Here is a 27,339-nt window from a genome sequence, read left to right as displayed (position 1 = left end):
GCAGGATGCAGCTGGGCTACATGCACGCACACTCATTGTTGTCCCGTAAGTGTAAACATGAACCTTTTACAACAACTGTGAAATATTACTCCAAGAATCATGCAGGTGGTTTGCACTACACCACTAGATTATGCGGAGTGATAATCTTTTCTCAGTAAAGATGAGAATTTCATATCCTACTTTTTCCCACAGCTTATTTTCTGAAAGAAGCATGACTCCACGCTCCAGACATGCAAATCAGGAAACCATCATGCTCATTGGAACCGGCCCACTGAATGAATGGTCCCTTTAATGCGAACATCCTTTTTTATTGACATCGTAGCAATTCAGCAAAACTGATTTAACGTGTTAATTTTGGCAGAAAACTCTCGTCAGGCAAAGCAGACTAGAAGCGTTTGGTTGAAGGAAACCACAAAGTGTCGCACAGAGCAGTGTCATCTTAGTCCTTTTTTTTTTTAATTCCAAAAATAAATGAATAAATAAATAAAGGTTTCCAATTATTTTGAATGAACATTTGCCACGTTTACATGGAGCCAAATATTCCAATTAAAATCGGAATATTTGTTCAAACCGAATAAATGTGTTCCATATAAACACCTCATTCGGAATGAACAGGCCCAAACCGAATGGAATTTCATTCCGATTCACAGGGGTGGAATATTCCTTTTCCCAAACCGATTAGAAGTAAAATTATATCATGTAAACAGGGAAGCGGAATGGTGTCTGGTTGCGTTCTTTCTGCACATGCTCCGTACTGACGTGGTGACGTCACTTGGTGACGTAAGTAACGTCACTTGCAACATGGCTTCCAAGCACAGCGCACCTAATTGGAGTCCGGCGGAAAGATTGTATTTAATTCAAACTTTAAAAGAATTGAATATAATTGCTCGCTTAGACGGGCGTAAAACGAGGAACAGTGAACTATTTAAAAAAAGTTCACGAGAGGTTACACGAAGCCGGAATAGACCGGAGCGTTGACCAGATTAGAAACCGGTGGAAAACCGGCTACTCCAAGGCAAAAGAGCAAAACAGCAGAAGCGGATACGACCCCACAAACACAACAAGTGGGTTACAGTTAAAACAGCAGCACTCCGACGATCGATCTCCATGTTTTGCCACGTGACGCTTTGTTTTGATTTATCTGCGCATGTCAGACGGCAGTTGTCAAACGTCCTTTCGGAATAAAGGCAGTCACATGTAAACGCTGGATCGGAATAGATGAAGTGACATGTAAACAGCTGATCTGAAATTTCCATTCGGAATGATTTGAATCGGTATGAATAAAAGTCTGCATGTAAACGTGGCTATTGACTAGAGGTGCACGATAATTATCGGTTCGATAATTATCGGTCCAATTATAGGAATTATGACGTCATCCCAATAAATCCAATAACATTATTTATCGACCCGATAATATACTGTATAATGTTTTTGCCACGGTGTCGGTGGATTGGGATGTGTGCGTTTGTTTCCACTCCTGTTTTGCCAGTATGCAAAGTTTTGTTACTGTTCTAGAGGCCGTATTTTTCCATCACTGAGTGATAAACCTTACAAAGGCAATTACCAAATGCTTGCATTTTAAAAGTGTTAGTTATAAGTTAGTAAGTTATTGAGAGGCCTTTTGGTTATTGATAGGCTTGCTGTCCTATAATTGCCAGGTTAAGAAAGTTGTTTCATGGGCCAAGAGCACAAAAGTCTCCTCTCCTGTTGCACCAAATGTTTTTATATGATAACAAAGCACAATACCTGTTGGGTTTATGTTTTAGTTCAGTGCTCAATGTTCAGCGAACACATCTTCAATGACACTGATTGTGATTGACTCAAATTATATTTACTTGAAAAAAATAAATATGGGCACTTCATTTGAAGTCAAAACTGTTCTTGTCTTTGTTTTAGTTCATCATAATAATGTTCATGTCCTCATGAAAATTCTGGTTAGGTCAAAGGCAAATCTATGCTGAATCCACCACTAGTATTTTTTACACTCAGGTGTTCAAAAACTCAGGTGAATGTACATTTAAAAATTATTTAAATACACACACATATATATATATATATATATATATATACATATATACAGTATATTAGGGCTGTCAACATTATCGCGTTAACGGGCGGTAATTATTTTCTTTAATTAATCACTTTAAAATATTTGACTCATTTAACACACATGCCCAGCTCAAACAGATTAAAAATGACAGCACAGTGTAATGTCCACGTGTTACTTGTGTTTTTTGGTGTTTTTTTGCCCTCTGCTGGAGCTTGGGTGCGACTGATTTTATGGGTTTCAGCACAATGAGCATTGTGTAATTATTGACATCAACAATGGCGAGCTAATAGCTTATTTTTTGATTGAAAATTGTACAAATTTTATTAAAACGAAAACATTAACATAATATAAAATTTCTATAACATATACTAACCTTTATCTTTTAAGAACTACAAGTCAGTTTCTATCCATGGATCGCTATAACAGAATGGTAATAATGTTAATGCCATCTTGTTGATTTATTGTTACGATAAACAAATACAGTACTTATGTACCGTATGTTGAATGTATATATCCTTCTTGTGTCTTATCTTTCCATTCCAACAATAATTTACAGAAAAATATGGCATATTTTATTGATGGTTTGAATTGCGATTAATTACGATTAATTAATTTTAAAGCTGTAATTAACTCGATTAAAAATGTTAATCATTTGACAGCCCTAATATATATATATATATATATATTAAGCCTGAACGATATATCGTTTAAACATCGCCATCGCGATGTGCGTGTGCGCGATAGTCCCATCGCAAGCACGTGCGATAGTTTTTCTTTTTTTTTATCCACATACGCCTCACTTTCTGGTCTGCGCACAGCCTCCTACCCTCCTTCTCCCAGCCTTTTGATCCTCTCAGTCACTGCGGCACAACGATGGCTTTGATCTGGCCAAAGAAGCAGACTTCACACGGGCATCTGTCAATCATCGTTTAACTTGTTAAACAGTTGCAAGGAAGCCGCGCTGGAATGAATGTGTGTACTGTGGGGACGTTGGAGACTTTTAAATGCCAGAAGTGATCATGAGGAGTGTGAAATTTCTACATGTCACTTCAACGGTCACAGCTAAAGTAGATAAACAGAAGCATTTAATAAAGCCAAGCATTTATCTGCTACAGTACTTTATTCTTGTTCAAAAATGGTTTGGTTGGACAGTTATGTTTAAAACTTATCATAATTATGACATTTGAAGTGCTTAAAAAACATTTATTTATATACATTTTTTAAATCACTTTGGGGGGAAAAGTGAGAATAAAACATGTCTTATATGTATCTCTTTCCAATGCTAAATCTGAATAAATACATTGGGCACAAAAAACACACACACACAAAAAAAATAAATAAAAAATGGGGGGGTGCGCTACATCGCGGTTTTTCACTTATCGTGGCAGGTTCTGGTCCCCATTAACCGCGAAAAACAAGGGATGACTGTACACTGTGGTGATGGTGAGTCATCTAAAGTCTTTCCAAACAGCTATTTAAGTCATCTTGTGAAAATTTCTTGACAAAAAAAAAATATACACATTTTTTTTTAATATCGCAATATAATATCGCAATATATCGAAAACCCCAAAAAATCGCAGCAATAGTTTTTTCCAATATCGTTCAGGCCTAATATATATATATATATACATATATATATATATATATAATCGGTTATCGTATCGGTATCGGCCTTGAAGAGCAGGAAGTTATCGATATCGGTTTTCAAAAAATGGATCTTATGCACCCCTAAAATTGAAAGACGAGCACATATTTTGAGAGACGGCGAGAACCAAAAGTGGTATTTGCCATGTGGCAAAATGGATTTTGCCATGTGGCATTTTTTTTTTGCCATGTGGAAAAATGGTTTTTTGTTTGCATTTTTTTTTGTGTATGTGGCATTTTTTGGGGGGTATATAGCATTTTTGCAGGCCATGCCATTAATGGCTATGCACGTCCAAATTTTCCATTCATATTAAATAGCAGAAATGCGTGTGGCCGGGACTTTTTGGACGTTTATATCCGTCAATGGCATTGCCTGACTTGGATGTCAGTTGAATGTCAATCCAATGTAATGTTGAGTGTATGGTCAAAAATCACAGCCACATTTTTTTCTGCAATTTGATATGAATTGAAAATTTGGACGTGCATAGCCGTCAATGGCATCGACATGCATGGCCTGCAAAAATGCCATATACGAAGGGTGTAACGGTACATGTAATAGTATTGAACCGTTTCGGTTTGTGGTGCTCGGTTCAGAACGGACGCGTACCGAACGAGTTTCTGACGTAATTTAACTACTGGTGCACGATAATTATTGGTCAGATAATTATGGGTCCGATAATAGGAATTATGACGTCATCACAATAAATCCAATCCAATCCAAACTTCCAAGAAAGTGCATTTATCAAGGTTTCATCGGCCGTGACGTGTGCGAACAGAATGCTATGACGACGCCATCAGCTCTGCTACAGGACGCATTCAGAGTTTGCCACAAAACGCTCACTGCCGCTGGGAACACACCGTCCCATAGGGTTTCAGAATCCGTACCTTTAAACTAAATGTGCATTATGTGCACGTGTATTTTCAGCCTTTCGGCCAAGTGTTTCCAATATTCGGTTTTCGGTTTGGCAAAGAATTTTGCTTTCGGTACATCGCTAAAATTTCGGAGTTATGTAGCAATTTAAAGTTAAGCTGAATTTTGTAGGAACTTGAAGTTTTGTATAAAAAAGAGATTTTTCAGGAAGAATTGGAGGAGGTCAGAACTGCCCGACTGCTCTTATTTATGGTGGGTTCCGCGTAGACATATGGTTGTGACAAGCATAGCACTACAACTGAGGGAGTCTATTACTACACCATTAGTAGCGTAACAAAACTAACAGGGTGCGTATTAACCAATATAGAAAATAAACGGGGGCTCTGAGGATGAGAGCTTGTGGGCGTCTCACAGTTAGAAAATTGCTGGTTGGGCTTCTCGTTCCTCTGGCAGGACAACCCGTTAGCTTCAGCTGCTTTAAAAGATTTACCATTACTGCCAGTTTCTCACATTATGTAACTACATTTTTATTCTACCATGACTCTTCTAAAAAACCAGAGCATTTACAGGTCACGTTTAGTTCATTTGAGGGCATTTATAGGTCACTTACTGTGAAATTTGAGCCACTGCTTATTCATATGGGGTGATTCCCAGGTCACTTCCTGTTCTGTAACCAAAAGTCAACAGGAAGTAGGGCTGCAGCTATCGAATATTTTAGTAATCGACTGAAAATTCTATCGATTAATCGAGTAATCGGATAAAACATTTTAATTAGGGCTGTCAAAATTATCGCGTTAACGCGCGGTAATTATTTTTTTTAATTAATCACGTTAAAATATTGGACGCAATTAACGCACATGTCCCGCTCAGACAGTATTCTGCCTTTTGGTAAGTTTTACAGCAAGGTTTTTACTGCTGTCTAACAGCGAACTCTTGTGGTCGCTTTGCGACATGGCTGACGCCTCCATTGTAATGTTGTGCTTATATGATCCTTGGACAAGATTTGTCAGTAAGTACGGTTGTTGTAAAGAATGTACATATTATGTTAGTAAGCGAAATGTTATATTTTTTGTATGAGACGCTTTTTGTTTATGTTTAGTGAACCTGTATAGCGTGCTAAGCTAACGTTGTTGCTAATGCAATGCTTGTGTACTTTTTTTTTGTAGTTTCACTACGGTCTAAAGAGGACAGTGGTTTGAGGCCATTTTATTAATATATCAGATGAAAAAGGAAGAAGTCTGATTATTAAGGCATCGTTCACTAGCTGTCTAGCTTTGGAAAAAGTAGACGCTTCGGAGTGAGGACAGCATAGACAGATTTAAATGACAGTAGAGTGAAATGCCCACTACAGTCCTTATGTACCGTATGTTGAATGTATATATCCATCTTGTGTCTTATCTTTCCATTCCAACAAATTATTTTACAGAATATATATATAATTTACAGAAAAATATGGCATATTTTATAGATGGTTTGAATTGCAATTAATTGCGATTAATTTATTTTTAAGCTGTAATTAACTCGATTAAAAATTTTAATCGTTTGACAGCCCTAATTTTAATCCAATATTGAACCATTTTCAGTCAATCAATGTTTTTATTTTCCATGTACATTGTTGAAAACAGCCAACAATTGCATCTCAGATGTGACGAGAAAAAAAAAATTCACTGCTTTCACTCAAAAAACTTCTAGATCATATAATAAAAACATATTTCTTACCTCAAAATGTAATTACGCTTGATAACACACTCACTTGAAAGCAATGTGTTTTTCCCACGTTTTTCAATTGAATTTCCATTTGTGTCAAGCTATTTTTAAGTTCCAGTTAAGTTTTAAGTTAGTCTAAACTATAAGTACTGATTGGATTTTGAGTTTTTGCAGTGTTCAAAATCAATATATGATACCTGCTGTATTGTAGCACATTAGGGACCAGTGCTACTTGGTGCTTTATTCAGCAATGACTACTGAGCTAAAACTGACAGTTAGATTTATTATGTTTTAATTTTACACCCTCATCACTTTACAGTGCTGTGGTTTTACAGATTAAATAAAGCCTGTATGTAAGACACGTTAGCCACGCATAGACAGTGGTCATAATCAGTAGAAACCTAGCCCTCCGAAGGGCTAACGTTACGTGAGCTAGTGACAGTAACGTTATATTTATTAGCGCTAAGATGTCTACTGCTTAAAGATGGCGGCCGTTTACTAACGCTGCCCAGTGGCGGCCGAGTCTGTCATTTCGCATCTCGTTCTAAATGCATGCGATATCTATGAGACGCATCGGACATTACCCGCTACCAAACTAGCATCATGCGGGCGTAGTTTTTAGCAACGTCGGCGTAGTTTGAAGCGGCTGTCGGCTGCAGTAAGGTTTTTATTTTTAATTCCTTCTTCCTCTACGCACGTGACGTCAGTGCGTTGTCCCGCATTAAAAGTAGTCCGGGCAAAACGTGGTGCTTAGAGCTGTCAAAATTAAACGATTCCTCGAGGTGAATAAAATTACTCGGATCAGTTTTTAAACTCGAGTTACTCGAGTTGCTCGAGTATTCGTTTCAGCTCTAACAGGAAGTGACATGTAAATGCCCCAAAATCAACAGGACGTGACCCAGAAATGCCCAAAAATGAACAGGAAGTGACTAAAAATCAACAGCAAATGACCTGATAAGCCCCAAAATTAAACTCATTGGTTGCTATTAGGGCTGCAGCTATCGATTATTTTAGTAGTCGATTAATCAATGAACTAGTTAGTTCGAATAATCGGATAAACATGTAAAAATTAAAATACCAAAGCTGGGCCTCAAAACGGTATTAAAAATAATAATAATAATAATAACAAGGATCTACGCGTGTACAACAAAAGAACAATTGGCTAACTTACATAGCAAAAGTCCGCTAGCTTATATGCTATAAAATACTAAAGTTTTTTATTTTTTTATTTTTAAACAATGCTCTTAACAAATGGTTCAGACATATATTCCCACAAAAAAATGGCTAAATATACCTTTAAACTACATTATGAATGCATTAAACATTAACTCAAACAAAAATCGAGCTTATGTTGGTCTTAACAGGGAGCAGCTGGATTTGGCTGTGTAAGGCAGACTAGAGGGCAGTGTATCCACCCAAATCAATAAAACTAAATGCAAACACTTTCAAAAACAAACCATAACAACGCCACTTTGATTAAACGAATACTCGAAGTAGCCAAATTTAATTTGAATCTTTTTTTCCAAATCGAATACTCGAAGTTAATCGATTAATCGTTGCAGCACTGGTTGCTATTGATGCCATAGACATCCAATCGGTTTGCAGTGGGAGGGATGGCAGCGAATGAACGAATGTCCAATCACTGCCACCGTCCCAGTTGAAATGAATTGGACATCTACTAGATAACCCCTAGCTCCAGTTAAGAGCTAGAAGGAAAACAACTTGGCGGATGCATCAAGAATCTATGTGCGAGCGTGAAGGTCAATCTGCCGGAATTGGCCTCACGTACTTCAACGGAGGTACAGGAGATGGTGCAAAGTCACACTGATGATTATTCATGTCTCCTCATTTGTAATGACTGGAACATCTTCAACTCATTTGACCCACTGGCCAACTGAAAGCACGAGAAAGGAAGAGCTGTTGTACAGAGACGCAATCATCTTCTGACAGTACGTAAATGTGGCAGGACACTCTTCACCAGGATTTACGTCATCATGTGTTCGGCAAATAAAAGAAACGCAGGTCTATGGACACAAAATTAACTAATTGACAGCAAATGGATTGGAAGCCTACCGTCGTCAATTGCAGCCAGTGAGTTAAGATCCTTAAACCTTGTTACAACTAATAAATGTTTTTTAAATTATTTTTACATAACTTGCGTCAACAAACTTAAGTACTAGTACAAAAGACTACAATTAGGCTAGGTTCATACTGCAGGTCTTAATGCACAACTCCGATATTTGTCATATCCTCTTGGGAGGAAAGTTTTCTCAGCATGCAACACAGCTGCTTGCACCCAAACTTTCACGGCCGATCCTGCGTTTCAGAACCAATTTAACCGGTTTGATCTGTGTTGGTGACGCAAGAGACCAACCTTGACTATGTCAAGACTCAAGAGATGCTGATGCAGCGAAAACTCGGTGGTAGAAAATTTTGGGCCGAAATGTAACTAAAATGTGGTTTTGGTCTGAAACTGAAATTACTTGTAATTAAATTATCAAGAAGTATTTTTAAAGATAATATTTTAGTTTTGGTGGTCAGACGCAATTTCCTTATTTTCCTCTCGATGCATCCCTGCTTAAGTTTCATTAATCAACACTAGGGCTGCAGCTATCGAATATTTTAGTAATCGAGTAATCGACTGAAAATTCTATCGATTAATCGAGTAATCGGATAAAACAAATATATTTTTAGGTGAAGAGCAATTATAAATATACATGAGAAAACAAGACATTTCATCTCATCTTGAACCATTTTCAGTCAATCAATGTCTTTATTTTCGATGTATATTGTTGAAAACAGCCAACAATTGCATCTCAGATGTAACTAGAATTTTAAAAAAAAGACTAATTCACTGCTTTCACTCAAAAAACGTTTAGATCTTATTAAAAATATATATATATATAGATATATATATGTATATATCTCTTACCTAAAAATGCCGTTACGCTTGATAACAGTTAGGTGTTTTTCCCACGTGTTTCAATTGAATTTCTCTTTGTGTCAAGCCATTTTTAAATTCTAGTTAAGTTAGCTAAAATTGATAGTTAGCATGATTAAGTTTTTATTTTACACCCTCATCACTCCACAATGCTATGTTATGTTAAAGCCTGTATGTTAGACACGTTAGCCACGCATCGACAGTTTTGAATTGAAACCTAGCCCTCCGCAGGGCTAACGTTACGTGAGCTAGTAGCGACAGTAACGTTAATCTTATTTATTAGCGCTTAGCGCTCTTTATTAGCGCTTAGCGCTCTTCTGCTTTAAGATGGCGGCTGTTTACTAACGCTGCCCAGACGCGGCCGAGTCTGTCATTTTGCATCTAGTTCAACATACATGTGACCTCTCTGAGACGCATCAGACACTACCTGTACTAACGTAGCATCGTGCGGGCTAGTATTCAGCAAAGTCGGCGTCGTTTGTTAAGTTTTTTTTTTTTTTCCTTCTTCCTCTCCGCACGTGACAGCGCGTTGCCCCGCATTAAAAGTAGTCTGAGCAAAACGTGATGCTTAGAGCTGTCAAAATAAACGATTACTCGAGGTGAATAAAATTACTCGGATCAGTTTTTAAACTCGAGTTACTCGAGTTGCTCGAGCACTCGTTTCAGCGCTAATCAACACTGCAATCCTCCAAGGGACTCCGAGTGCATGTTCGGTAGTATGTATAGTCTGTTATCAAGCAAGTACCCTGATGAGAATCTGTAATCTTCTAGCAGGAATCTCGCGTACTTGTGTTGATTGTGAAACATAATAATAGTGATAATAATAACGGCAGCAGCCGGCAGCACTCCATTAGCGAGGAGCTGAGGGGAAAGGAATCAATTGCCGGGATAATCCTCCCCAGAGGGCAGCCAATTTAATTCAAAGGAGAGCCGAGAGAAACTTTGACTGGACTCGAGGGCTTTGAAATAATATCATCGGTGCCAAGTCAGGTGCTTTAGAGACAGGAGAAGGAACAGAGTCATTAAGCTGTGGTTGAAACAATTACCTTTTTCCATATCTAGATAAAAAAATAAATAAATAAAAATGATATTAATCTGATTTCTGTCACTGGTTGCTTTCATTTAAATTAAATCAGGGAGACAGTCGACTCAACAATGTATTACAATGCTCTGCTGGAATTTTAAACCAATCTTCTTTGGCCAACTGCTCTAGGTCTCTGAGATTTGAAGAATGCTTTCCTCAAACTGCATCTCCAAAATCTGGACTCATCAAGTCTCCAGTGCTTTCTCTCAAACCATTTTCTAGTGCTTTTTGAAGTGTGTTTTGGGTCATTGTCCTGCTGGAAGACCCATGACCTCTGAGGGAGATCCAGCTTTTTCACACTGGGCCCTACATTATGCTGCAAAATTTATTGGTAGTCTTCAGACTTCATAATGCCATGTACACGGTCAAGCAGTCCAGTGCCAGAGGAAGCAAAGCAACCCCAAAACATGAGGGAACCTCCACCATGTTTGACTGTGGGGACAGTGTTCTTTTCTTTGATGGCCTCGATTTTTTTCTTGTAAAGTCTATGTTGATGCCTTTTCCTAAAAAGCTCCAACATTCTTTCAAAACCTTTTTGGCTTTCTCAAGTACGTTTTGGCAAACTCCAGCCTGGCTTTTTTATGTCTCTGGGTCAGAAGTGTGGTCTTCCTGGGTATCCTACCATAAAGCCCCTTTTCATTCAGACGCTGACGGATAGTACGGGTTGACACTGTTGTACCCTCGGACTGCAGGACAGCTTGAACTTGTTTGGATGTTAGTCAAGGTTCTTAATCTACCATCCGCACAATCTTTCGTTGAAATCTCTCGTCAATTTTTCTTTTCCATCCACATCTAGGGAGGTTAGCCACAGTGTCGTGGGCTTTACACTTATTGATGACACTGCGCACGGTAGACACAAGAACATTCAAGTCTTGGAGATGGACTTGTAGCCTTGAGATTAGGGCTGCAGCTATCGATTATTTTAGTAGTCGATTAATCAATGAACTAGTTAGTTCGAATACTCGAGTAATCGGATAAGGAACATGAAAAATGGAAACACCTGAGCTGAGCCTCAAACTGTATAAAACAAATAAATGAGGATATAAGTACAAGAACAATTGGCTAACTTTCATAGCAAAAGTCTGCTAGCTTATATGCTATGAAAAGCTAACTTTTTTTTTTTTTTTTTTTTTTTTTTACAACGCTCTTAACAAATGGTTCAGACACATATTCCCACAAAAAAAACAGCTAAATATACTAATAAACTAAATTACGAATGCATTAAAAAAACATTTGCTCAAACAACAATTTAGCTTATGTTGGGAGCAGCAGGATTCAACTATGTGAAATGAGGCAGCCCAGAGGGCAGTGTATCTACCCTAATCAATAAAACTAAATGCAAACACTTTCAAAACAAACCATTAAAACCCCACTTTAATTAAACAAATACTCGAAGCAGCAAATTTTACCTTATTGGCCCGAATATAAGACGGTGTTTTTTGCATTGAAATAAGACTGAAAAAGTGGGGGTCGTCTTATATTCGCAGTCTAGACGTTATACCGATTCACGACGCTAGATGAAGCCAGATATCATTGAAGCGATGTTCTGTCATGACAGATCTCAGCTACTCTCAAGTTTAACCAGTTTGCATTATTTTATTACAATGTTTTTCATATTCAGATTTGTTTCAAGACTACAGTTACAGTTAGACTTCACTTTGATGGTTAACGCAGTAATTGCAATTTTGTTGTTTTATTACAATAGATTGGTTTATTTACATTTCAAAAAACAGATGCCATTCATTTACGAATGTGATTGTACTTTAGTTTACATATTTAAATGTTCAAATATTAAGATTTGAATGAGGCAAAATAACATGCTTTTTCACTCAAATATATTGTTATAATCACTTGTTTCAGATGTACTTTAATTAGTTTCTGTATAAAAATTAATTTGGTGTTCAAAAAGTTTTTTCGAACTTGTGTCTTGAAAAAGAGGGGGTCGTCTTATAATCAGGGCCGTCTTATATTTGGGCCAATTCGGTAATTAGAATCTTTTTTTCCCTAATCGAAAATTCAAGTTAATCGATTAATTGTTGCAGCACTCCTTGAGATTGCCCATGCTTCATCACAATTTCTCTCCTCAAGTCCTCAGACAGTTCTTTGGTCTTCTTTCTTTTCTCCATGTTCAATGTGGTACACACAAGGACACCGGATAGAGGTTGAGTCAACTTTAATCCTTTTTAACTGGCTGTAAGTGTGATTTAGCTATTGCCAAGTAACCAGTGCTGCTGATTACACAAATTAGAGAAGCATCACATGATTTTTCAAAGGGTGCCAATTAGGGCTGCAGCTATCAAGTATTTTAGTAATCGAGTAATCAACTGAAAATTCTATCGATTAATCGGATAAAACATTTTTTTTTAGGTAAAGAGCAATTATAAATATACTTGAGAAAAAAAAGACATTTAATCCAATATTGAACAATTTTCAGTCAATCAATGTCTTTATTTTCGATGTACATTGTTGAAAACAGCCAACAATTGCATCTAAGATGTGACTAGAAAAAAACAATTCACTGCTTTCACTAAAAAAAAACTTTTAGATCTTCTAAAAAAAAAAAACATATTTCTTACCTAAAAATGTAATTACACTTGATAACACACATCACTTTAAAACTATGTGTTTTTCCCACATGTTTCAATTTAATTTCCATTTGTGTCAAGCTATTTTTAAGTTCAAGTTAAGTTTTAAGTTAGTCTAAATCAGAATTGTCCAAAGTCCGGCCCGGGGGCCAAATGCGGCCCGTGGTCAAATTTCATCCGGCCCCCAGCCTCTGTCATAAAATCAATAAAGTCTGGCCCACACACAGACTTAATAAATTGGTCAGCAGTACTGCTACTAGCATATGAAGTATCTTACACACTAAATGCTGCTCCTCATTTTCCCACTAAAAGGCAGCAGCACTCTAAGCAACATTACCCCGTGTGACCCTTTACTCCCAATTTTCTAAACTGGCGACAACAAAAAAAAAAGATGACTGCGACGGCCGACGCTTCAAGGATAGGTGGAAATTGGACTATTTCTTCACTAAAATACACAACAACTGTCTGCCTCATTTGCAAAGAGACAGTCGCTGTTTTCAAAGAGTTCAATGTGAGGCGATATTACCAAATAAGACACACTGACATGTACGACAAGAATACAGGGAAGATACATAGCGAGAAATTGAAGCAACTTGAAGCTAGTTTAATTTCACAGCAGCAGTATTTCGCAAGAGCCCGAGAGTCGAAAGAGAACGCAACAAAGGCTAGTTGTGAGATTGTTGAAATTATTAATTAAAAGAAATAATAAAGCAAATGTTTAAATATATTGTTCTACGTAAAGGACGTCAGCCAAGGTCGGCCCCCCAAATTTTTACCACACCAAATCTGGCCCCCTTTGCAAAAGGTTTGGACACCCCTGGTCTAAATTGTAAGTACTGATAGGATTTTGAGTTTTTGCAGTGTTCAAAATAAATGTATGATACCTGCTGTATTGGAGTACATTAGGGACCAGTGCTACTTGGTGTTTTATTCAGTAATGACTACTGAGCTAAAACTGACAGTTAGCTTTATTATGTTTTAATTTTACACCCTCATCACTCTACAGCGCTGTGTTTTTACAGATTAATTAAAGCCTGTATGTAAGACACGTTAGCCACGCATCGACAGTGGTCATAATCAATAGAAACCTAGCCCTCCGAAGGGCTAACGTTATGTTAGCGAGTGACAGTAACGTTATATTTATTAGCGATGAGAAATCTACTGCTTAAAGATGGCGGCTGTTTACTAACGCTTCCCATACGCGGCCGAGTCTGTCATTTCGCATCTAGTCCTAAATGCATGCTATATCTACGAGATACATCGGACACTACCTGCTACCACACTAGCATCCTGCGGGCGTAGTTTTTAGCAACGTCGGCGTATTTTGTAGCTGCTGTGGTAAGTTTTTTTTGTTTGTTTTTTTTATTGCTTCTTCCTCTACGCACGTGACGTCAGCGCGTTGTCCCGCATTAAAAGTAGTCCGGGCAAAACGTGATGCTTAGAGCTGGCAAAATTAAACAATTCCTCGAGGTGAATAAAATTACTCGGATCAGTTTTTAAACTCGAGTTAATGGAGTTGCTCGAGTCTTCGTTTCAGCTCTAGTGCCAATACTTTTGTCCGGACCATTTTGGGAGTTTTGTGTAAAATGATAATGATGTAATTTTTTCCCCCCGTTCTCTTTTGTGTTTTTCATTGCAAACAAAATAAATGAAGATATTACTGCCAAAGCATTTGTAACTGCAATCATTTTCTAGGAAAAACTGAACATTATCTGAGAGAATTGCAGGGGTCCCAAAACTTTTGGCCAGCATTTTAATCAAAAATACACTGCTGCTGAAATCTTCGCCCAGGCTGAGGTAAAATCCGTTCATTAGCATCCAACCAGTTCGCAACTTCTGAGTAACTCTGAAAGTGCCTGGCATTGGCTGCCACTGACGGCCATAGACATCCAATCCATTTGAAGTGGGAGGGATGGCAGCCAATAAAATATTGATATGATATTAGGTGATACGAGGTATATTTAATCTTCTATGAATAAGAACGCACTGGTTAAACTTTCTCCAACAGTATGGCAGCATAAAACAATGACTGTAAAAAATAAAGGAAATAGAAGTGCTTTGTTTTGCAAAGCATGTGGGCAAAAAGGCCGAACGCCGGTGGAAAAGGCAACGACAACAGTGACAAAAGAGGCCTTGTTGTAAAATGACAAAAGACAACGACTGTGACAAACAGCAATATAACAAATGATCGTACAGTAGGGTTAGCGGTCAACGAGTGCATGGATGGACAAATAAAGTTGCTAACAAAAAAGGCTTCATCCTAGAAACAGATTTGCATTTTGACTCTAAAAATGAATTGAAGTGTCGAGTGTCGGTCCGAGTGTTTTGCCCAAGGTCATACAAGAGAAGCCCCGGCTTCCTTTTGACCCTGGAGAGGATTAATACGATCGAAGACGGATGGATGGCATTTGAACATCGCTTGACCCAAGCTGTATCTCATCAACATTAACGCAGCGAGATCATTTTCATTGTGGTGGATAATCTAACCAGCTAGTGCGACTGCTAACCTTGGGGGAGATTAGTACCAGGTTATGAGACCGTACACTGTGAAAAATGCACTTTATAACAATAAATGCATTTAAAACTAAATTAAATTACCTGAGCTTAGCCTCAAACGGTATAAAACAAATAAATGAGGATATAAGTACAAGAACAATTGGCTAACTTTCATAGCAAAAGTCTGCTAGCTTATATGCTATGAAAAGCTAACTTTTTTTTTGTTTTTGGTTTTTTACACAGCTCTTAACAAATCGTTCAAATACACATTCCCATAAAAACAGCTAAATATACCTATAAACTAAATTATATATGTATTAAAAAAATATTAGCTCCAACAAAAACTTAGCTTATGTGGGTCTTAACAGGGAGCAGCTGGATTCAGCCATGTGAAATGAGTCATGTCATATTCACTGTTGCCTCTAGAGGGCAGTGTATCCACCCAAATCAATAACACTTATTGCAAAACTTTCAAAACAAACCATTACAACACACATCTAATCAAACGAATCCTCGAAACAGGAAACTAATGGAATTTTTCTAATGGAATTACTCGAGTCAATTGATTAATCATTGCAGAACTAGTCCAATCCGTTTGAAGTGGGAGGGATGGCAGCAAATGAACGAAACAGAACAGGTCAATTCCTGTTCTGTAACAGGAAGTGACCCAGGAATCTCATGGACGTCTATGGCGGTCTGTGGCAACAAATAGCATAGCAAAAGATTGCAAGCTTAAATGCTATCGAATGCTAACAACAAATTATTCAGCTGAGCTTATCCTCAAACGCTAGAAAAAAATAAATAAATGAGGATCTCAGTACAACAAAAGAACAATTGGCTAACTTGCACAGCAAACGTCGGTTAGCTTGCATGCTATAAAATGATACTTTTTTTTTTTTTAACAATGCTCTGAAGTAATCACTGAAACACATATTCCCACAAAAAAACTGCTTAATATACTCCTAAACTAAATAATGGATGCATAAACAAAAATATTACCTCAAACAAAAACATAACTTATGTTGGTCTTTACAGGGAGCAACTGGATTCAGCCGTGTTGGATGAGTTATGGCATATTTACTGTTGCCACTAGAGGGCAGCATATCTACCCAAATCAATAAAACTAAATGCAACGATTTCAAAACAAACCACTACAACGTATCTAATTAAACGAATCCTCGAAGCAGCAAAATTGGATTCGAAGCTTTTTTCTAGTTGAATTACTCAAGTTAATCGATTAATCGTTTCAGCAATACAAAGTACCGTAATTTTCACACTATAAGTCGCACCTGACTATAAGCTGCCACCTACCAAAAGTGACACGAAAACGGCATTTGTTCATGGATAAGCCGCACTGGACTATAAGCCGCAGCTGTCCTCACTGTATTATGGGATATTTACACCAAAAGATATTAACCGGTAACACTTTATTGGACAGCGGCATCATACGACTGTCATAAGACCAAATGAACCACCATGAAGCTTTGAATCAATTGGCTGCAAAGCTTCATTGCTTCAAGAAGCTTCATTTGGCCATCACTGCTCCCTTGGGGGAGACAGTTAATCTCTGCTGCCACCTGCTGTCAACACTGTTGTTGTCCAACATGCCTCCTTGCATGCATTGCAGCCCTTCAGAGGTAAATATCAAATTTCATGATATGTGCAAATTATTTTTCTCAGTTACTATTCCAGTTGTTTTATTAATTGCTAGTTATGGTATTTGGTAACACTTTATCTGACAGCAGTGCTGTCATTACACAATCATAATTATGACATGACACTATCATGAGCATTACTTAATGCTTATAACAGATTTCATTTATAGTTAGGTATAGTCAGCAATTTATCTCACTTTTTAATGGATTTAAAAGATCCGAGCTGGACATAAATTGAGTTAGTAACATAATTTGCCAGATGACAGTTAATGACATCCGTCATAAGCATTCAGTAATGCCCATGATAGTGTCATGTCAAAATTATGACGGTCTTATGACAGTCTTATGACGCCGCTGTCAAATAAAGTGTTACCAAATACCATAACTAGCAATTAATGAAACAACTGGAACAGTAACTGAATAAATTATTAGCGCAGTACTTGGAATTTTGATTTTTAACATCTGTAGCGCTGCAATGCATGCTAGGAGGCACGTGTGACCTATTAACCCAAATAATTCAACTATAAGTTGCAGGATTCAAAATGAAGGGAAAATATAGATGCTTATAGACCGAAAACTACAGTACTTATTAGAGTGAATTGGATGAATACACTGCCCTCTAGTGGCAACGGTGACTATAACTCATTTAACATGACTGCTCCAGCTGCTCCCTGTTAAGACCAACATAAGGTTTTTGTTTGAGCTAATTTTTTTTTATGCATTTGTAATTTAGTTTATAGGTATATTTAGCTTATTGCATTTTTGTGAATATGTGTTTGAGCGATTTGTTAAGAGCATTGTGAAAGAAAAAAACAAAAAACAAAAAACATGAGCATCTTATAGCATCTAAGCAAGCGGACTTTTGCTATGTAACTTCTCCAGCTGCTCACTATTAAGACCAACATAAGGTTTTTGTTAGAGCTAATGTTTTTAATGCATTTGTAATTTAATTTATAGGTATATTTAGCATTTTTTGTGTGTGAATGTGTTTGAATGATTTGTCAAGAGCGTTGTTAAAAAAATGAATTAAAAAAAAAAAAAAAACTTAGCATCTAATAGCGTTTAGGCTAGCAGACATTTGCTATGCAAGTTAGCCAATTGTTCTTTTGTTGTACTTACGTAGATCCTCATTTATTTATTATTTTTGATACAGTTTGAGGCTAAGCTCAGGTATTTCAATTTATTTTTAAATTAAAACGCAATTCTGCATGGTTTGAAGAAACACTCATGAATTTTATTTTGTATGCACATTTAATGCTCTTTTGAAAGTTTAATCTTGGCAAGCCTTTGTTTCACATCTCCTAAAATTTCTTCTGCAACCCATTAAATGTTCCTAATCTGATGATTTTATTACTCGAACTAACTAGTTGATAGAATAATCGATTATAGTGCTGCAACGATTAATCGATTAACTCGCATATTCGATTAGAAAAAAAATATTCAAATTAAATGTTTTTTGCCTCGAGTATTCGTTTAATTAAACTGGCGTTGTAATGTTTAATTTGAAAGTGTTTACATTTAGTTTATTGATTAGGGTGGATACATTGCCCTCTGGTCTTTTTCTTTGGGCTCATGTTTTTAATGCATTCGTAATTTAGTTTACATGTATATTTAGTAGGGCTGTCAAAATTATCGCGTTAACGAGCGGTAATTAATTTTTTTAATTAATCCCGTTAAAATATTTAACGCAATTAACGCACAAATGCCCCGCTCAAACAGATTAAAATGACAGAACATTGAAAGTTGTACTTGTTGTGTTTTTCAGAGTTTTGCCACCATCTGCTGGTGCTTGGGTGCGGCTGATTTTATAGGCTTCAGCACCCATGAGCATTGTGTAAGTAATTATTGACATCAACAATGGCGGGCTACTAGTTTATTTTTTGATTGAAAATTTTTAAAAAAATTATTAAAACGAAAACATGAAGAGGGGTTTTAATATAAAATTTCTATAACTTGTACTAACATTTATCTTTTAAGAACTACAAGTCTTTCTATCCATGGATCGCTTTAAAAGAATGTTAATAATGGTAATGCCATCTTGTTGATTTATTGTTATAATCAAGAAATACAGTACTTATGTACCGTATGTTGAATGTATATATCCATCTTGTGTCTTATCTTTCCATTCCAACAATAATTTACAGAAAAATATGGCATATTTTATAGATGGTTTGAATTGCGATTAATTACGATTAATTAATTTTTAAGCTGTAATTAACTCGATTAAAAATTTTGATTGTTTGACACCCCTAATATTTAGCCTTTTCTTTTCTTTTGTTGTACATAGATCCTCATTTATTTATTTTTAATACCGTTTGAGGCTCAGGTCAGGTATTTTAATTTTTCACGTTCCTAATCTGATTACTCGATTATTCGAACTAACTAGTTCATCGATTAATCGACTACTAAAATAATCGATAGCTGCAGCCCTAATCGATTACTAAAATTATCTATAGCTGCAGCCCTAGGACTTTGTCCATAAGGCTAAGACGAAAATACTGATCCAAATCTGTACGAACTTACTTTATATGCCCGGAAAAGATGCAGAACTTTGTGATTTCCAAAAATCCCAACACTAGTTTTTAATCTAAAGAACATCTCACGTAAAACTACACAAGTGAAAGCAGAGTGTGGTTTAGTGGAAAGAAGAGGCAGTTAGCCGCGGCGAAGGAAGCGGATGCTTAAGCGGTAAAATGTCAAGGATTCTTCTGGGATCAACACTGTCGGGTCAATATCTTCAACGGCAAGAGCGACCGGTCAGTCAAGGTTTATGTTGTGTGGATGAAGACAAGCCAACGTCCGACAACATTACGAGCCGGCTCGGAATGAGGTTCCGTCACGTTGAGCGTATTATTCATGAGCGTGCACTCGAGGCTTTATTTAAAGTAAGAGGTATGGTGTCGTGCGCCTATAAAAAGTAAGAGGTGGCGGCGGAGCGAGAGCGAGGAAGAGGTGCACATTTCACACTCCCATTACGGCTCAGAAGCCCAAGCCGCCAGTGGGATCCGCGCAACTTACACCGAGATACAATCATAACAATCCATAGACCACACGTAACATAATAGCAGGCTAGAGAGATAAGTGGCGGTACTGCTGGCACGTCCGCACATGACTAATAGGAGGCTCACAAGCAACACCGGCGTTGCAGTGGCTGGGAACGCATTCAAAACCAGAGATGGGTAGAGTACCGGTAGTCATAAATGTTACTCGAGTAAGAGTAGTGCAACTTCAATATTACTTGAGTAAAAGAAGTAAACCAAAAAAGTGACTCAAGTACAAGTGAAAAAAGTATATAGCGAAAAGAATACTCAGAATTCATAATGATATTGACGGGACATGGAGCGCTGGGCTGATTAATAGGGAGCCTGCATTGTTGACATGGCAGTCAAAGCTGACTGAGTGGAATCACAGACAAAGAGCTTTTTTTGTTGAAAATTCTTTTGAATAAATGCTTAAATCCCTGAATTCTTTATAGATATGGGCGTAAAACAGTCTCGATTCTTGGTTAAAAGCACACAAAAAAACATGCAGTTAGCATTTATTTTACGGAAATATTTCGAAGTACGCTGCTAGTCTGTTCAATGTGGTGGCCACCATATGCAAACAGAGCTTTACCGGGGAATATTCTTGTGAATAAACGCCCTGAATTCTTTATAGATATGGACGTAAAACAGTCTCAATTCTTGGTTAAAAGCAACAACAACAAAAAAAAAGTGCAGTTAGCATTTATTTTACGGAAATATTTCGAAGTACGCTGCTAGTCTGTTCAATGTGGTGGCCACCATATGTAAACAGAGCTTTAACGGGGAATATTGTGGTGAATAAATGCTTAAATCCCTGAATTCTTTATACATATGGACGTAAAACAGTCTCGATTCTTGGTTAAAAGCAAAAAAAAAACAAAAAACATGCAGTTAGTATTTATTCAATGTAAATATGTCGAAGTATGGTGGTAGTCTGTCAGTCAATGTGGCGGCGGCTTATGTAGACAGAGCTTTTCTGGTGAAAATTCTTGTGAATAAAAGCTTCAATCCCCGAATTCTTTATCGATATGGACGTAGAACAGTCTCGATTCTTGGTTAAAAGCAAAAAAACAAAAATACAAAAAAAAAAACAAAAAAAAACATGCAGTTAGTATTGATTTTACGTAAATATGTTGAAGTATGATGCTCGTCTGTTACTCAGTGAGGTGTCCGCCATATGTAAACAGAGCTTTTCCAGTGAAAATTCTTGTGAATAAATGCTTAAATCCCCAAATTCTTTATAGATATGGACGTAAAACAGTTTCGATTCTTGGTTAAGAGCAAAAAAAATGGCAGTTAGTGTTTATTTTAAATAAATATGTCAAAGTATGATGCTAGTCTGTCAGTCAATGTGGTGGCAGCTTATTAGACAGAGCTTTTCTGGTGAAAATTCATGTGAATATATGCTTAAATCCCTAAATTCTTTATAGATATGGACGTAAAACAGTCTCAATTCTTGGTTAAAAGCAAAAAAAAAACGTGCGGTTGGCATTTATTATACGGAAATATTTTGAAGTACGATGCTAGTCTGTTCAATGTGGTGGCCACCATATGTAAACAGAGCTTTACTGGGGAATATTCTTGTGAATAAATGCTTAAATCCCTGAATTTGTTTTAGATATGGGCGTAAAACAGTCTCGATTCTTGGTTAAAAGCAAAAAAAAAAAAAAAAACGTGCAGTTAGCATTTATTTTACGGAATATTTCGAAGTACGATGCTAGTCTGTTCAATGTGGTGGCCACCATATGTAAACAGAGCTTTTCCGTTGAAAATTCTTGTGAATAAATGCTTAAATCCCGGAATTCTTTGTAAATATGGACATAAAGAGTCTCGATTCTTGGTTAAAAGCAAAAAAAAAAAACGTGCCATTAGCATTCATTTTACGTAAATATTGCGAACTATGATACCAGTGCAGCAGCGGCTAATTACTCCTATTGATTTTTTTCACAACGTTTCAAAATGCATGCATGATACGAAAAATATAATAATTACCTTGAATCTTCGAGCAAATCACTCCTGAGACAAGCCTTCCTTTTTGTATGTGGTACAGCTTTCGTACATTTTCAACCTAAATTCGGCGTTAGACCGCTGCATGTGTAGACTAACTGCGTCACACTGCGAATAACTGAAGCGGACTGTAGGACGGCCTCCTACTTCAAGGCGTTGCGCAGTGGCTGATGGGTGTGACCCATCAATACAATTATGAAGTCTATGGAATACTTAAGTAATGTTTGTTTTTTCTTACACAACCCAATCATTGTTATTATTATACTGTTTTATAACCCATTACATGACCATATTAGTCTTAAAAAAGCACATACTGTAAATCCTTGACTTCCGACTGGGAAAACCTACAGAAATGAAACATCACCTGTCCAAAGAGAACGAATCTAAAATGATCATAGGGACGTTTCCGTGGTCTATCGGTGCCATATAAAAACTGGGAGAATTTTAAATCGAGTAGGGGATGGAAACTCTTTGAACGTGAGGGTGAGTAGGAGCGACGACTACCCGCCGTAGCAACTGCAAATCTACGAAATGGCCCCACATGTAGCTGTTTAGCAGCTCTAACCTATCGATGGAACCCTCCAGAATGAAGGAAAAATACTCAAGTTCATTCATGGACGCACACAAATCAACATTCCCTCGCACATCTCAACAGGTGGCTGCACTCAGCTCAAATGTGCATCAGCGCTGGCACTTGTCAGTCCCAAAACACGTCCCTGTGACTCGAGGCCAAAACAGAAAGAACTATGAGCGGTTACAATGGAAACGTCGTGAACTGAGGTTTACACCCTTCTCCCCAATTTTCATATTTATTTCATTTATGTGGTCTTAAAGCAGTCCAAAAGAACTTTCATTTTTCTTGTTGAGTTTGGCTGTGCATGTGGACAAAAGCAGTTGTGTTTTACCTAGAGTTGGGCAACGAGCATCGATGGGACACGGTTCTAACACTCCGATGAACCCGGAACCGTTCGAATTTTTTAATTCCGATTCCATGTTTCGAAGCCACATTGCATTGTGCATTGCAACTTGATTCAAACCATCGACACGGTGCGGCGGCGTTTGAAAGTTTGGCTCAAATTTACAAAAAGTAAATGACCGGTCAGCTCAGTGTGACATTTGATGATAAACTGTGAATTTGCTGACCTGTAAAACTCGAGTAGGAAGCTGCTTAGAGAGAAGTTTGTATGTGTTTTCTACTGGCTGCATGACCATTATGATCAAACACCTCCGGCTTCATAGGACACAATTGCCGAGTGCCGCGTATTTGACACGTTGCACCGGTCTTCGTCATTGAACCAGTCAGAACCAGGAAAGTAAAAACAATAAATTACCTCTGCTTTCTGCTGCCCCCGTGACCCGACCCCGGACTGAGGGAGGATGGATGGATGGATGGACGGATGGACAGACGGACGGATGGATGAGTACGAGAATAAGTTGTATTATTACATCAGGCTACGGTAGATATCATATGTATATAGAACTACAACCCCTAGCAAAAGTATGGAATCCCCAGTCTCGGACGAGCACTCACTCAGGCATTTTATCATGTAGAACAAACTCAGATAAAAAGCTTGAAAGAATAATGAATTAGTTCAAAAGTGCAACTCTTTAGCATTCAGAAACACTAAAAGAAATGAGTAAAAAAAACATTGTGGCGGTCAGTAAATGTTACCTTTATAGAGCAAGTGCAGGGATATAAATATAGAATCACTCCATTCTGAAGAAAAAAAATATGGAACCACTTCATTTTGAGTAAAAAATACAGACACACAGAGTCAATTTCCTTTCCTTAATTGGGCCCCTGCCACAGATTAGATCTGCTCGTTCGTCAGCAGTTAAAAACAGTGCAGTTATCACACCTTGGAGGGCTGCTGGACCAAGTGGATTCACAAGAATCATGGCTCCAAAAGAGAGATGTCTCCCGAGACCAAGGAGAGGATTATCAATCTTCTTGAAAAAGGTAACGCTACACGTATGGTTGCGAAAGTCGTGGGCTGTATCAAAAATCTGGACCAAGTACAAACAGCATGGCAAGGTTGTTAAAGTTAAGCGTACTGGTAGACCGAGGAAGACATCTAAACGTCATGACAAACAAAGGCTATTTGTCTTGAAAACAGAAGATGTACAACAAGACAAATGAAGAAGAAATGGGAGGAAGCTGGAGTCAAGGTATGTGACAGAACTGTGTAAAATCACCTAAAGGAAATGGGATTTTCATACAGGAAAGCTAAAAGGAAACCATCATTGACACTTAAACAGAAAAGATCAAAACTGCAATGGGCTAAGGAGAGGCAATCATGGACTGTGAATGACTGGATGAAAGTTATTTTCAGTGATGAGTCAAGAATCTGCATTGGACAAAGTGATGATGCTGGAACTTTTGTTTGGTGCCGTTCCAGTGAGGTTTACAAAGATGACTGCCTGAAGAAAACATCAAAATTCCCTCAGTCCTTGATGATATGGGGCTGCATGTCAGGCAGAGGCACTGGGGAGATGGCTGTGGTTAAATCTTCAATAAATGCACAAGTTTACATTGAAATTTTAGACAGCTTTCTTATCCCTTCAATTGAAAATATGTTTGTCATCATGCCACGTTGCTAAAACTGTTAAAGCATTATTTGCAGAATGACTCATCCAGTCAAAGTCATGGCCTGCAAATAGCCCAGATCTCAACCCTATTGAAAACCTGTGGTGGAAATTGAAAAAAAAAAAACAGCAAGGCTCCGACCTGCAAGGATGATTTGGCAACTGCAATCAAAGAGAGTTGGCACCAAATTGATGAAGAATATTGTTTGTCACTCATCAGGTCCATGCCTCAGAGACCACAAGCTGTCATAAAAGCCAGAGGTGGTGCAACTAAATACTAGAGATGTGTTTTGATTGTTATTTCTTTGTTTGTTTCTCATGATTCCATAGATTTTTCCTAAGAATGGAGTTATATTTATTTCCCTGCACTTGATCTATAAAAGTAACATTTACTGACCACCACAATGTTTTTTATTCATTTCTTTTGGTGTTTCTGAATGCTAAAGAGTTGCACTTTTGAACTAATTCATTATTTTTTCAAGCTTTTTATCTGAATTTGTTCTACATAATCAAATGTCTGAGTGACTGCTCGCCCGAGACTGGTGATTTCATACTTTTTGCTAGGGGTTGTACAGTTCCACACAAATGTATATCGAGGTCTCATTTAGCTTAGCAATTGGAGGCTTGAGAGCCATTTTTCAAATGTCCCAAACTTTCAAGAAAGTTCATTTATCAAGGTTTCATCGGCCGTGACGTGTGCGAACAGAATGCTACGACGATGCCAGCACATCTGCTACAGGGCGCATTCAGAGTTTGCCACAAAACGCCCACTGCCGCTGGGAACACACTGTCCTATGGGGTTTCAGAATCTGCACTTTTCAAACTAAATGTGCATTATGTGCGTGTGTATTTTTCAGCCTTTCGGCCAAGTGTTTCCAATATTTAGTTTTCGGTTTGGCAAAGAAAAGAATTTTGCTTTCGGTACATCACTAAAATTTATAAGTTGTGTCGCAATTTAATGTTAAGCTGAATTTTGTAGGAACATGGTGAAGTTTTGTATTAAAAAAGTTATTTCTTTGTTTCTCATGATTCCATTTATTTTTCCTCAGAATGGAGTGATTCTATATTTCTCTGCACTTGCTCTATAAAAGTAACATTTACTGACCACCACAATGTTTTTTATTCATTTCTTTTAGTGTTTCTGAATGCTGAATAGTTGCATTTTTGAACAAATTCATTATTTTTTTCAAGCGTTTTATTTGAGTTTGTTCTCCATAATAAAAAATATAAAATGTCTGAATGAGTGCTCGTCCAAGACTGGTGATTCCATACTTTTTACTAGGGGTTGTATATCGTAAACCTCCTTTTTTTTACCAGTATCGCGCAGCCCTGCTGTACACACCAAACACTCTTTGAAACTCACTAAACTCAAAACCGACTGCATTTCTTCACATGAAGATGCACAAAAGCAATACTGTCGTGAAAAGTCCGTTATTTGTACATGCCAATCAAAATCGAGGTTCACACTGAATCCAAATTACGATTCAGTATGGTCACGACTGAATCCAAATTACGATTCAGTTTGGTCACGTGTCACCTCCCAGGCTGACAACTGGACACATTAATCAGTAACCTCAGTTAATATATGAATGTGCTGTAAGTAGTTAATCCAGATTCGAGGGGGAAAGCAGCAAAAAGGCGTGATTTGGGTGAGGGGGGGCTCCACAAATAGACTGTGTGGAAGAGACAAAAGGCATTACTGTAGTTGCAACATGCTAACATCAGTGAAAGCTCCAAATGTTGACCAGTGGTCCTCGTATAAATCCGACGTTTTAATCTGTCCTTTTCAAAACATTTGGCACTAGGTAGCGATGCGCATCATTTTGCTAGTCCTGTGTGGACACACAGCTAGCGAGCCGCGGCGTAATATGAAATCTGGGCGAGATTTTTTCCACCTAAAAACCAAACCTTGGGAGCCGTACCTGGTCTAGAGGGAGGTTGATAATATCGCTGATGGGCTGCAGCAGAGTGGATCCAGTGCACGATGCCGTGCTTTGGGTAGCCATGCTTGGATAGAGGACGTATAAATCCTTTCTCTCCTTGCTCCCCTCGGCTGCCGCGATAGTAAATGAAGCGACACAGCCGCTGCCGCTGCCGGTGCTGCTGCGTCTGGCTGGACGGTTGTCATCCAGGGCGCACATCCAAACAAAGACGAAAAGAGAAAGTGAGAGAGAAATCGCCATCGTGTTTTATTTTTCGTCTGAACAACACGAGAACACTTGAAGTATTCTTAAAAACGCGTTTTTTGGACATTCAGACGTTTATTTTTTACATGTTTGAGTTGTGTAATATACACATATATAAAATACAGCCAGACATTTTTATTACGTTCAGCGGTTCTAGCGTAAATTATGGCTAACTCTCTAGAAATGCATGGTTAGCGTGTGTTTTAACACGTAATTTACTAAACAGTCATTTCTAAAGTGTGAGGACACTATCTAACCTTTAAAGATGTGTTAAAACAGCAAAATTCAAGCAAAACCAACCTATTAGATAATAAATACGTCCAGAATGAAAGTAGGGGTGAATTATCTTGGCATCAGTTTATCTTTGGCGGCATGAAAATGTGGAGCGTGTAGGCGGGAAAGCTTCCAGGGGTGCGGAGAAAGTGAAATCTCGCTAGCCAATCAGGGTCAAGAAAAGATGGACGTGAGTTTGAGTTACAGCTTTTAAGGCCAATTGGGAGCCGG

The 27,339-nt window shown here is 37.8% G+C and overlaps 1 protein-coding gene across 1 annotated transcript in view; it reads right to left on the bottom strand.

The window, feature by feature from the left end:
- mboat2a (membrane bound O-acyltransferase domain containing 2a) overlaps positions 1 to 26,773 on the bottom strand; it is a 120,897-nt gene extending 94,124 nt beyond the window's left edge. Inside the window, exon 1 of the mRNA XM_057858803.1 lies at positions 26,572 to 26,773. Coding sequence (XP_057714786.1) covers positions 26,572 to 26,655 — 84 coding nt within the window. The 5' untranslated portion in view covers positions 26,656 to 26,773. The remainder of the gene's footprint in view (positions 1 to 26,571) is intronic.
- Positions 26,774 to 27,339: the final 566 nt, after the last annotated feature.

The sequence above is a fragment of the Corythoichthys intestinalis genome, chromosome 15 (genome assembly GCF_030265065.1).
Source record: "Corythoichthys intestinalis isolate RoL2023-P3 chromosome 15, ASM3026506v1, whole genome shotgun sequence".
Lineage (NCBI taxonomy): Eukaryota > Metazoa > Chordata > Actinopteri > Syngnathiformes > Syngnathidae > Corythoichthys > Corythoichthys intestinalis.
This window is presented reverse-complemented; position numbering and strand designations above follow the sequence as displayed.